The following is a 12,870-nucleotide window of genomic DNA, read 5'->3' as shown; positions in this document are numbered from 1 at the left end:
GAATATAAAATTTGGGGCTTCCATGATACGCGTAATTAAGTGCTAAATCCTTCGGATTTATTCTTGATAATCACATGATCGTTAAAAGAGGCTTTGTTTGAAATATCAAAGCCTTTTCAAAAATTCGACTCGTTAAAGGTCTGGACGTAGTGATTTAAAATGGTTGTGAACTACGTTCGTGTGTGTTATTATTTCCCTGTAGAACAATATACGTAGGCCTAGTTTCGTATTAGGATAAAGATCTAAAGTTAAAAGGAAAAAACACTTTTGAATGTCGTTGGACCTAGTTTAGTTTACATTAAGATTCTGTCTGATATTTTTAGGCCTAGTTTTCTCACGACGTTTCAGGAACTGAGGTGAATCAGCTTATTTAAAATTCAAACAAAGTTCTGGGCATTACAGCAGGTACATAAAAATATAATGATTTCTAGACTAATTGGAAATCCATCTTCATGTTTTGTTTATTTTTCGGGCTGACAGCCATTCCAGCCACCATAGAATCTACAAAAACTTATCTGGAGTAACAGTATTAAAACTCTACATTTATTTATGTGTTATGAATTAAAATAATAAGATTATTTTCTGTTAAAAATTAGTTTTGAAAAAACCCGGGCCCATACTTTACTGGTTAATTCAGTTAAATCTTGGTATTTGATTTTAATCGACTTTTTGTCCCTAATTCAGTGACAGAAACCATTTGTGTTTTAAAAACGTATTTCTCATGGATAATATTTTGTTCCGCATCAACAAGCGAATAGCGTAAAACTCTGAGTAACAACATGTTTTTTTTTATGGGGGAGGGGGGGTTAGGTTCTGTTTTAATATTTCTAGATCATTTTATATCCTTTAGGCACTTGATTCTGACCAAATTAAAAATAAATTTGATTATTAATACCTCTCAACATATAAAATAATAATTGCGGTTTACTATATTTGTCATTCCATTTTACCATAATATCCTGCTATCGCTTTAGTATCGACCGTTTTACGCAGCTGTAATTTGGTGGTATTTTCGCACTTTTATTGTCAGTTATGTGTTTTACGTCATTGTTTTTCGTGTAGTTTATGTACACAGGAAGTATTTGGAGAAATGGAAGAATCAACAGATGAAGGTAAAAAAATATTCAATAATTTACTTTTTAGGTGCTCAAACACTGTAAAATTGCTTGTGGTAGTGTTATAACAGTGCCCTGTGAACCAGACTTCCACAAATTTTACATGACATTAGAAACAGTCGACTATCGTCATCGACAATCGAATACAGCTGGAAATGATAATCCGAAATGCTCGTCTTCATGAACGAAATTAACCAATATCTTGAAAATTTTGAAACTATTCCAGGCACGTACCTCCGTAGGGGATGGGGTTGGGGGTAATATTCGGAGGGGCAATGGGGGAGCAACACTAAACTGCTTTATTCTTCAAAAATGGTAATTGTTGAATTAAATTCGTGACACACCTTAGATACAAGGAAAGTGAAAGTAAAATATTCACTGGAACTGTTGATAGTTCCGAGTGTGGCACGAGACCTTATCCCCTGGCTTTTGGAACTGCTAGCCTTTAAACCTTCAACCTAGTGATTTGAGGTCCACCATTAGGTCTAATAAACAAGAATTTAATACTCTTGCATGCGTAGTATATAAATCAAGTACCTGTACATAATTTCACTCTAGAAATGTCAAACTCAAAGTGTAGAGTAAAATAATGAAACATCTTACTTGACTTGACAAGTCAAAATCCATTTGGAAGTTTATATTTTGGTTTTTGAACAATCTAGACAATCAAGTAGAGAAAATACTTGAATATGCATACTGCAATTGCTTTGATTGCTTTGGAAACTATATGTTTTTTAGGTCTATAATCATACATGTGTTATCTACCGATGTTATCGGGTTTCCACCGCTTTTGCATGTTGTCCACCGCTCTACCGACGGGATACCCAATTAGATTCTACAGATTTTTTTGTTTTTTTCCTGACCAAATTTTAACGGGACCTACCGTTTTCAAAGTCCAAATTATCTACCATAAATCAACAAAATATCTATCATTACTTGTATCTTGATTGCCGGTAACACGCGTTGATCTCATCACGTAATAATATTATCATTGTCTGATTAATTAATTGCCCAATTAAGATGGTAATTTGATCTCTTTTCACCCGATAATGTGTATTTTAAGCCCAATTGACACACTTTTTATAAAAACATCCGGTAGATTCTACTTCGCTTTTATGATAAATTTCACGGTAGCCCTACTTTTACTAAAAAAACAAAATCTTGAAGTCTTCATATTTTATACTTTCAATCTGTGAGGTCTTTATAGGTCTATTTAACGTAGACGTCGTTTCCGAATTCTCTTTTTTATTGTCGGTAGATTATCATGTGCGACTGGATATCTAATTCTTATGTAAACTCCAACTTCGTTTCATAAAATGGTTTTGTAAGTCTACTGTGGCCTGTAAACATTCATTTATTGCCTGCATAACGGGTTTACTTATTACAAGTCTTTCCATATCTGAAGAGTGTCAAAATGGAAGCGTCAATTTTGGTTCAATACTTCATCAGGGTGTTGCAGGAAAGTTATTTTATGATCAGACTGGATATGTTTTAGATGTCACGAATTCCACCTTTGGAAAAAGTAACCGGTACCATTTAATTTTGAGGGCTGGGATCATGCTTGCTCTCTTTTTTTCAAACATCATTTCAACTTGACATTATTTTTGATTCAATCAATAGGCTACTAAAAATGTCAATATTAGATTTCTTTGGGCCCCTAAATTTGAAATATCAGGCACTATTTCTAAAATTATTTTGTCTATCCCTTATTAAAGGCTTGTTAATAACGAAATTATGCTAGGTCTGCCTCCCCATAGCTACGGGCATGAACTATTTTTTGTTTCTCATTTCTCTAACAAATCGTGTCTTATCAATATGATTCTATAGTTTCATTTTTAACCAGAATTGTTCATTAATCTTACTCAGTTATTTCACTGATGAGCTCTCTATTATTGCAGTTAAAGTGTGTCCATTTCATGGGTTTGTGTGACTATCGTTTAAATGCGTATGGCCTACTATATATGCCACGTACTAGTACATGCCATATTTATCATTTTCGATCAGCCAACCAACCTTTTCTATGAAACACAATTTTTACATAATGTGTAGGGACATTAATATAATTGGCAACTTCATTGAAACCACACAACTTAAAAGCAACACTTGTGTAATGGCTTTTTTACTTTCATTTAGGTTCTGTAAGAAAGAGAGTTTTAAAGGAAGATCAAGAGAATGAAAATAATGCAGGTAGATCTACAAGAACAGCATTTACTAAAGATGATCAGGATCAGAATCAACCTCATAACTCAGGAGTAGTTTTGAATCCAGATAATATTCAAACAGAACCAGATATAGATGGTAAATATTTGGATTTGATAGAACTGCTCTGTAACTGTTGATTTGGGCTTTGAGAATATATGTAAATAGTCTTCAGAAGGACAGACGCTAGAACTGTACGAAAATAGCATGATTCCTTCAAATAGACCTCAAACAAGAAATTTCACATTTTATTTATTACCTTTATTTCTTCTGATATTTCTTGTTGATATAGCCTCTGACATCCAGACATCTTTCGTCGCAGCCGTGCTCGGACAAAGTTGGACCAGATGTGACATCATCAATGAATATTTCCAAATATAAATCTTGTAAAGACAAGTCACTTTTTTAAATTTCAAAGATCGATACTTTTGATACTCATGGCTATTTGGGTGTAATGATATTATACAATTCAGACATTCAGGCTACACATTCTAAAAGACACCAACCAATAATGCCCTCTCCAATTTTAGCTACTCATCATGACCTGTACTTAGGTGACCTAACCTCTATCTCTATATTGTTTATCAGAATGAAATATGTCAGCCTACAAACCATGTGCTTATTTAATGCTTTAGAAAGAATAAGTTAGCTTTACCAGGGCTCAAATTTTGATGATAAGCTGACTTTAAATAGGGTAAATCTTGTGCTTAACTTGATATTTCTAGTATTTATATCACCATCCTGACTTGCATCGCTGTAATATAGATGTACTGTGATATGGAAGGTAAATCATAATTTAAAAAAAAAAAGAACATAGATTGAAGTAAAATCAATCTAATGTCAACAATGTAAAAGTAAAACCATTACTTTAAAAAACACAGAAGGTTTGGCATCATTGATAAGTATGTAAGCCTATATGATAATTTTATATTCTACAAGGTGTATTAGAAAAGATCAAGGGATAGAAGAGTCACAAAAGAATTATTTTGAAACTTCGAAGTACAAGTTTTCTCTTACAAAGTAATTACCAGAGTATATAACGTGATATCAGCTTCAGTTTGTTACCTAGTCATAGTATATTATTAACATTCTATTATTGTCAGATTATGATGAGTTTGAATATGAGGAAGAAGAATATGAAAGTGGTGAAGAATCAGATATAGAAGACAACATAGAACCAATATTACCAGTTAGAATAAGGGATCCTAATCCTGAATTACCAGATACCACTGTGTGTTTAGAAACTCCAGAAGGCTGTAAAGTTTATGTTGTTGGTACTGCTCATTTTAGTATAGATAGTCAGAATGATGTGTCAAAGGTAACAAATAAAACTGTTGGCGATATCATGAAGTAAAGAGATTTACTATGATAGATACTAATAGACCAGAAAATTTATTACTTGTAATGAATCTTTCAAGCTATCTCTAGAGTGATAACTATTATTGAGCATATTTTGATCTACAAGTCCAAAACGAATTGCCTTAAACCGAAACAAATTAGTACCCCAACAGCATCTTTCAGTTTATGTTTGATAGTTTTATTAAAATATTGTTAAATTTATTGCTTTTTTATACGCCCACATCTCTCTATGTGGACGTATATTGTTGGCACCCCTGTCCGTCTGTCAACATTTGCTTTTAAACGCTCTAAAAACTAGATTTTTTGATGGAATCAAATGAAATTGGGTATGTGTATACATATTCATAAAATAGCTTGCTAGGCAAGGTAATATACGCCCACTAGCAGCTTTGATTTTGAATAAAAATATTTAGCAGTACAGTAACAATCACAAGTATGAAATATTCAACCTTCAGTCATACACTTCTTTTGACTCTTTAGCATAACACTGAATAATATTGAGTATGAGTTATTGCCTTTGTTCTTGAAAACATGTTCAATTTTTAGCTCGTGAAAACTCTACAAGGCAAATATTTAATCTTCAGCGCGGGACTGAACAATAAAACCAAGACCAAATCCAGCAAGAATCACGCCTTTTAGTGTTTAAGAGCTAAATTTGAAAGCGTATTCAAGAAAAAGGGCAATAACTCATACTGAATATTTTTCAATTCTTCTGATTTTCAATAGGGTTCATCCTTGGGTGATTACGAACATTCACACGAAGTTTCAACATAATCCGTCAAGAATTGTGCCTTCTAGAGTGATTATGGGCTAAAAATTGAAAGCGTTTTCAAAAGCAAGGGCAATAACTCATACTAAATATTTTTCGATTTTTCTGATTTTCAATAGGGTTTATCCTTGGGTAATAACAAACACTCATGCCAAGTTTCGTCAAAATATTTTTCGATTCTTCTGATTTTCAATATGGTTCATCCTTGGGTGATTACGAGTTTCGTCAAAATCCATCAAGAATTGTGTCTTGTAGAGTGTTTACGAGCAATTGTGGACGGACCGACGGACGGACATGGGTGACAGCAATATACGCCGCACATTTCATGTGGGCGTGTAAAGACGAAGATCAAGTTCGAATTTGAGCTATTTACGACCGTTAGAGGCAGAGTTATTGCCCTTGTCCCAAAATCTTGAATAATGCTATTACTCTCTTAGTTTTCAACCAATTTTGATGAAACTTAAAATGGATGTTATTGGACCTAAATCGAAAGGTTTGAGAAAGTGAAGTTTACTTCTGATTAAATTTAAGGCTTTTTCAAGATTTGGGCCTCAGTTTTCAGGAGTTATCGCCCTTTAAACTCTATACAGTAAGTGCTTCTATCTGCATCAATTGCTCATAAACACTCTGTCCATCCGTTCGTCAACATTTGCTTGTAAACGCTCAAAAAACTAGATTTTTTTATGGAATCAAATGAAATTCGGTATGTGTATACATATTCATAAAACAATGATCAAGCTCGAATTTGAGCTATTTTCGACCATTAGAAGCAGAGTTATTGCCCTTGCCCCAAAATCTTGAATATGCTATCTTAATTTTCAACCGATTTTGATGAAACTTAAAATGGATGTTTCGTTTTTACTATCTGCATGCCGTGGTGGGCGTATATGGCTGTGGTCTACTATCTTTACTTTACAAACAATAAGCTTCAATATTCAATGTAGACTTAGTCAATTACGCTATTACAATGGCAGGAAAAGTTTCTTGTTTCAACAATCCCGTGCGTAGCTGGACATATTCAGATTTGACCTACTATCTTTGATTTTTATTCAATGTCCTCATGATTTTATTTGTGTTATTTATTTATTTTGTTGTTTTTAGGTTATAAATGCCACCCAACCAGATGTTGTTATGTTAGAATTATGTAAAAGCAGAATGAATATTTTAGAGTTAGATGAAAATACTCTGTTAGAAGAAGCTAAAAATATAAACATGGACAAAATACGTTTAGCCATAAAACAGGTACATGTATATTGTATATGGTTTGTTTTATAGAGTAATTATAAACTAAAATAATAATTAAATCTACAATATATATAGAATATGGCCAATTAGGTACCTTAGTTAGTTAGTTTGAAGATAAAGTTGGCATATAAAATAGTTAAAATAATTAAGGATGTAAAACATCTTTATTCTTCATGCATGTCTTTCTGCCTGTCAATCCATCACATTTCCCTGTAAATGCTCTAAAATCCAGAGTTTTTCCGAACATTAACCTCTGAGATATTAACCCCTGTAATCTCAAATATTGAAAATTACTTTGATAAAAGTTAATGGATCTATGTGTATCATAACCTTGAACGAAGATTTTGAGCATCATTTACCTGCAATATTACCCCCTGTTATCTTGTATTCTAAAAATTCTTTAGTTTTCAATCTGATTTTTTATAAAATGAATATGACTTAGATTATTAAAGATAAAGTGAGAAAGTTTCTGGTTTCACCATGCCAAAGTGGGCATATTTGGATGTGATCCACCACTCTTATCAAAAGACCTAATTTTTTGTTCTATTTTTCTCAGCATTACTTTTAACTTCATGTTGAGTTATTCTTAACATTATCATTTTAGAGTGGAGTTGTTCAAGGTGTAATGCATCTATTATTATTAAGTATGTCAGCACATTTAACTAAAGAACTTGGAATGGCACCTGGTGGTGAGTTTAGGAGAGCATTTATTGAGGTTAGTATGACCTTGTATTTATTGATCATTCCCTCAAATTGATATCTTTCAATTTACAAATTTTGGGAAACCTGATAAATGGAATGAAATGCAAGTAACATGTCCTACTATTCTGCATTTTTTTATGCCCACATTATAATAATAATCGAATAATCAATAATGTTTTGAGTAATTGCCCTTGACTTAGGAAAAACGTGTCAAAATTTGTTTGTGAAAGCAAAAGAGACTACAGTTTTCATCCAATTTAAATGAAATTTGGTGTAATCATTAGTCAAGATTGATTTTGCGATCAACGGAATTTGAGTTATAGCACTTGACTTCGTTAAAATGCATCAAAATTTGTTGGTTTGTTAACGTGATAGAGGTGACAGTTTATGTCAGAATTTTATTAAAGTTTTTGTGTTTGATTAAAAGATAGGTGTCAAATTAAGCAATCTATGTGATTAATTGGTGTTTCTAATGAATTATCATGTATTCTTAATCATATCATTATCTTCTTATTATGTTCTCATGTAATTAAGAGTTTTAACCTAACATAACCTAAATGTCCATGTATATACAGCTTGGATAAACGAAAAAAATACTTTTTGACCTTTCTTGATCGGCCACTCATTGGAATGGTAATTCTCATGTGAGACAAACTAGTATTTTCCCAGTCATTAGAAAACACCTCCACTCTCTATTCATATAAGTATTAGCATTTCCATTTTCGTAAATGAAAAAAAAGGGAACCCATCTTTAAATCAACTATATCTTGCACAAATTAGATTTTTGGTATGATTTGACTCAGATTAGTGACTGCCCTTGATATACTGAAAATGTATCAGGAAAGTGGGCGTATCTTGCTAGTCAACCACTTGTTTAAGCTTATGAAGACTGGTGCCTGCCACACAATGAGGAAAATATGCCAGAACAGCCACACACGGTTAGTAAAGTGAAATCTTAAATTATTTAGTGTATATATTTGTTTTTATTATTTTTATCTAGGCTCAAAGAGTTCCTGGTTGTAGAATGCACTTAGGAGATCGTCCTATTCAAATAACATTAAAACGTGCCTTAGGTTCTTTATCATTCTGGCAGAAACTTAGTTTAGCTTGGTATATTATTACGTCCAAAGAACCCATCAGGTATGTCCTTTTCTGAGAAATCCATGGCCAGAAGTAAAGTAACATGAAGCTCATAGTAATACGATTTAAAAAAACAAATTCATAACCAAAGTTAATTTTACCTTCTGTTGATATTGATTAAACAAGTCCAGGACTGTATCAGTAAAAATGGAAAACCTAAAATTATTTTCCTTTTGACAACTTAACCGTATTTGAGTGAGAGAAATGATTGAATCTAATCTATAAAAATTTTTTGATTCTATATTGACAGTAAAGAAGAAGTAGAGAAATGTAAACAAAAAGATTTATTAGAACAAATGTTGAAAGAAATGACTGGTGAATTTCCAGCATTAAGTCGTGTTTTCGTTGATGAAAGAGACATTTTCCTAACCCACTCATTAAAATTTGCTGCTCGACCCATGCTTGAATCTCCATCTGCTAATGGTAAGTGATATATGTTTCATATTATATAGATTTTTACTTAATCTGAACCATTCCTATTCATATACTAGCTTTCCTTATGAGTTTCCGAAACATCTCCGTACCATAGAGATTTTGTCCAGAACCACACTGTTAATTGAATCCTCAATTCTCAAACTCATCCAAGATCTTATCAATCCAAATATCAAGATTCAAACATACTTACAAAAGTTTTAGACAAACAGACCTGCAGCCAATAGAGGGAAATAACTCTGATACTATCAAAACATTCTCTGAGTTCCTTTCAGTCAGCATAAGAATACCAACTTACAAATCAAATGAAAACTCTTGATAAGTCAATTATTCAAAATGGGATCATCCAAATATTGTCATTGTTGGTGTATGAAAAATTTGCTCTAAAAAATTTGATTGCAACCCTATAGCATTCCTGTTTTACAATTTCAAATTTAAAGATATACAGTGGTACATGTATTGAAAAACTCATCTGAAGTACCCAACTTCAGGGGTCATGATTTTTATACTACTGATATTTGATATTTAGGGCTAATACCATCAGTAGTAGTTGGTGTTGTTGGTATTGGTCATGTACCTGGAATAGTGGCTAATTGGTCTAAAGAACAAAATATTGCCGATATTATAACGTAGGCTATCGTATTTATATCATAAAGTTTCAGAACATTATTGTGGATGTCAATGTATTATTATCTATAGATTGTTATACTTCTTAAACTACATTAAAATCAGCAACTAATGTAATCAGAATGGTTTGTTGTTCTTATTTTGAACAAATAACTTCATGTTATTTTGTAACATCCTCAGATTCATCAGTTAAGCCTTCAGACAAAAATGATGATTAGAATGGATTTATATAAGTTGTTGAAGGAGATAAATAAATCAATAAAGTATTGTAGGATGAGTTCAGGTGTGATCAATTCTCCAATCTGGATTAACATTGTATTATTTTTATCATTTCAGAATACCAGAACCTTCTGCTATATCTCGTATAGTCAAATCTAGTATTAAACTGAGTGTATTAGGACTTGTAGTGTGGGGTTGTTATAAAATAATTCACATTATTATTTGATAATGTATGATTATTGTTTTACTTATATATATTGTTATTTAAAATCAGGTCAATACCTCTGTTATTAGTGATACATGGAGCTATTTATTGACAATGTCTTGCAAAGTTTTATCATGATGGTCAGAAAACCTTTTATAAATCAACTTATGAATAAAACTTTTAACAAACAGTGTATTCCAATTGCCATCTAATGTCAACCTTTAAATTGTTGCAGTGTCAACATCTAGCCTTTAAGATCTTGCATCAATAAAAATATTTTCCACAACTAACACATCTTATTAAGAAGCTACAATCAAACTAGTTTCCCTGGTGTAACTTAATAAAATCAAAAAGATATAATTTAATTTATAAAGAAGAATTCTTGAAACTGACATAAGTATCTCGAGTTAAATTGAGAAGATAGATTTTTAATTTATTAGGTGGAGGGTTTACTTATTTATTAGGGTTAGGGATTCCAGGAAAAATACAATTGATATGAAAATCTTAACCAAGACTGTTGTATAAAAGTAGGTTTTAACTACAAGGATAGATCAGTCTAGAATATGTTTTCTTTTGTTAAATCTTGGATATGTTGGTTAAGGTGATTGTGTGGAAATTATATATGAAATTGATGTCATTTTTGTATTTACTTTGTGACTTGACAATAAATCTACAGTTTCACTTGTATGTGTTCAAGTCACACCAAATGTTGTCTTTTTCATAGTCCCACATTATGGATGTAAACTCGACAGTTTTTTGGGTTTTTTTTGGGTTATTGATGAAACTTGTTTGTGGAAAATTTTACTTTCATGATTTTTGGCGTATGGAATTAAGAGTTATTGTTCTCAAAATACATTGAAATTGGCTTTTGAAGTCGATGAGTAGATTATGGTGATATTTGGTATTCAAATAGTATGTTGTACTTTGTATGAATCTCCTTGGCCTTGCCAAATTCCTCAAAATAACTAGTTGAATGTGTTGAACAGCATAGGTTTAAAATGATTTGGTTGAATCTGATTTGGTATGATCGTTATGTTTAGTGAAAGCTGCTAAGAAATAATTTCTAATGTAATGTGGATGTTAATTGTTGTCACCACTGTTTGTAGGTCCGTCTGTCTGGCTTCTTGAAGCTATGGAGGCCACAGTTTGAGTAAGATTTTTATAAAATATTTGACAAGTTTACCTTAGTTACAACCCTTGATTTATCTAAAATATGTTTAAAGTGGCTTGTAAATGTAAGATTGTGTGTATGTTTATATCCTCATGATTTTGGACAGGTTTAAATTTGAGTATGATCTGGCAAATATTTCCTGAGTTACAGCCCTTGATATATAAAAAATTTTAAAAGTGGGCATACTTGCTTGTCAACTTCTTGTTCAAACAATCCATCATGATGGCATTTTGGTAAAAATTTACGGAATTTTGATAAATATTTATCAGTTGATATACTGTATATTTTAAATACTGGTGCCATTGTTGTTTTCTTGTTATATTATACATCAAGCAATTAAAATATTATATTTTAATCTGTATTTTTTCTAGGATAATTGCATCAACATGTGCTGTATTGCACTGTGTATGATACATATTCAGATATTAAAGTGCAAGTTCCCATTGTTTTGTGTGCACTGACCACTCCTATATCCATATATGCCAATGAGGTCTGGATAACCAGTATCTTCTATTCAGTAATTGTTTCATTAAAGGGATTGTAAAGAGGTTTTCTAAATTTTTTATGTGTTTTGAGAATATTGATCCATTTACGCCAATTGCAATTTCAATCAAGAGTTTTAGTGGAATTGCAGGAACCACAGATGTCTGATTAAAAATTGGAAGGGTGCAATGTGGTGATGTGTCCACGATACACTTAAAAAATTTATAAAGCCTCTTTAACGATTCATTCAGTAATACACTTATTAATTGCTCAGCTGTATTCTGTCAAATAGTCTTATATTTCGGGAATGTATGTAATGGTGATTGATTACCCATCTTCTGGTAAAATCAAAAACAATAATATATTTACATTTTATTACTTATTACTTAACTGAAAGAAATGTAGAGTCGATTGTGATATACTAACTGCTAAATTTTTTGGGAGAATTCACACTTTAATGACCCATCATAAAAAAAAACTAAACATAGCCCTTTTAAGCATCATTAACAATACATGCTGCAACAAACATCAGTATAAAACTCTGACTTACAAAATTTAAATCTGGCAACCAATGCTGAACCTCTTCATTTTACTGATATAAGTAGAAGATCCAATATAATATATACATCATAATCTTACTAAAGATACTGGGAAATCATTTATTTTCTTGTCACCAAATTTCATGGATTTTTCAGTTGCTTGGGGACGATAGTTTGTGTATTTCTATTTTCCCAAAGTAGTTTTGTAGTACATCTTAATACTTAGATTGTATACTTAATAATGGTTTCATTGTTTTATATTCTTATTCTAATTGGCTGGACTAATCTAATTTAAATCACGAAATTATTATTGAAACATATTGAGTTCAATTTTAGCAATGTTTTCACTTCAAAGATATTGTAATCCATAAGAATTCAGTTATCTACATCAACTGCCGTAAGGAATATAATATTGAAACAAATCAATTAATATTACTCACAGCAATACAATGTTTTATATTGTTTAGCATTATGAATATAAAATAGGTCCATAAACAGACGGCAAGACAATAGGTAGAAACAGCATAGACTAACATACACACAAGGGCATTACTAAAAAATAAAAAGCCTGGTGGAAGACATAAGTTGATATAAATTATTGAAAATGACCAGCATATACTTGTTTTTATATGCCCACATTATAATGTGGACGTATATTGTCGTCA

General features: G+C 31.7%; 1 protein-coding gene across 1 annotated transcript; it reads left to right on the top strand.

Moving 5' to 3' along the window:
- Positions 1–4,512: 4,512 nt before the first annotated feature.
- LOTGIDRAFT_113686 (hypothetical protein) lies at positions 4,513–10,033 on the top strand (the record flags this gene model as incomplete). The annotated part of the gene is made up of 7 exons (XM_009051533.1): positions 4,513–4,632; positions 6,544–6,684; positions 7,292–7,402; positions 8,390–8,529; positions 8,780–8,952; positions 9,491–9,590; positions 9,925–10,033. Coding segments are annotated over 7 exons (894 nt in total), but the record flags the coding sequence as incomplete, so codon positions are not given.
- Between the last annotated feature and the right edge of the window lie 2,837 nt (positions 10,034–12,870).

Source organism: Lottia gigantea (genome assembly GCF_000327385.1).
Source record: "Lottia gigantea unplaced genomic scaffold LOTGIsca_17, whole genome shotgun sequence".
Lineage (NCBI taxonomy): Eukaryota > Metazoa > Mollusca > Gastropoda > Lottiidae > Lottia > Lottia gigantea.
The sequence above is the reverse complement of the archived record's forward strand: the minus strand, read 5'-3'. Positions and strand labels throughout refer to the sequence as shown.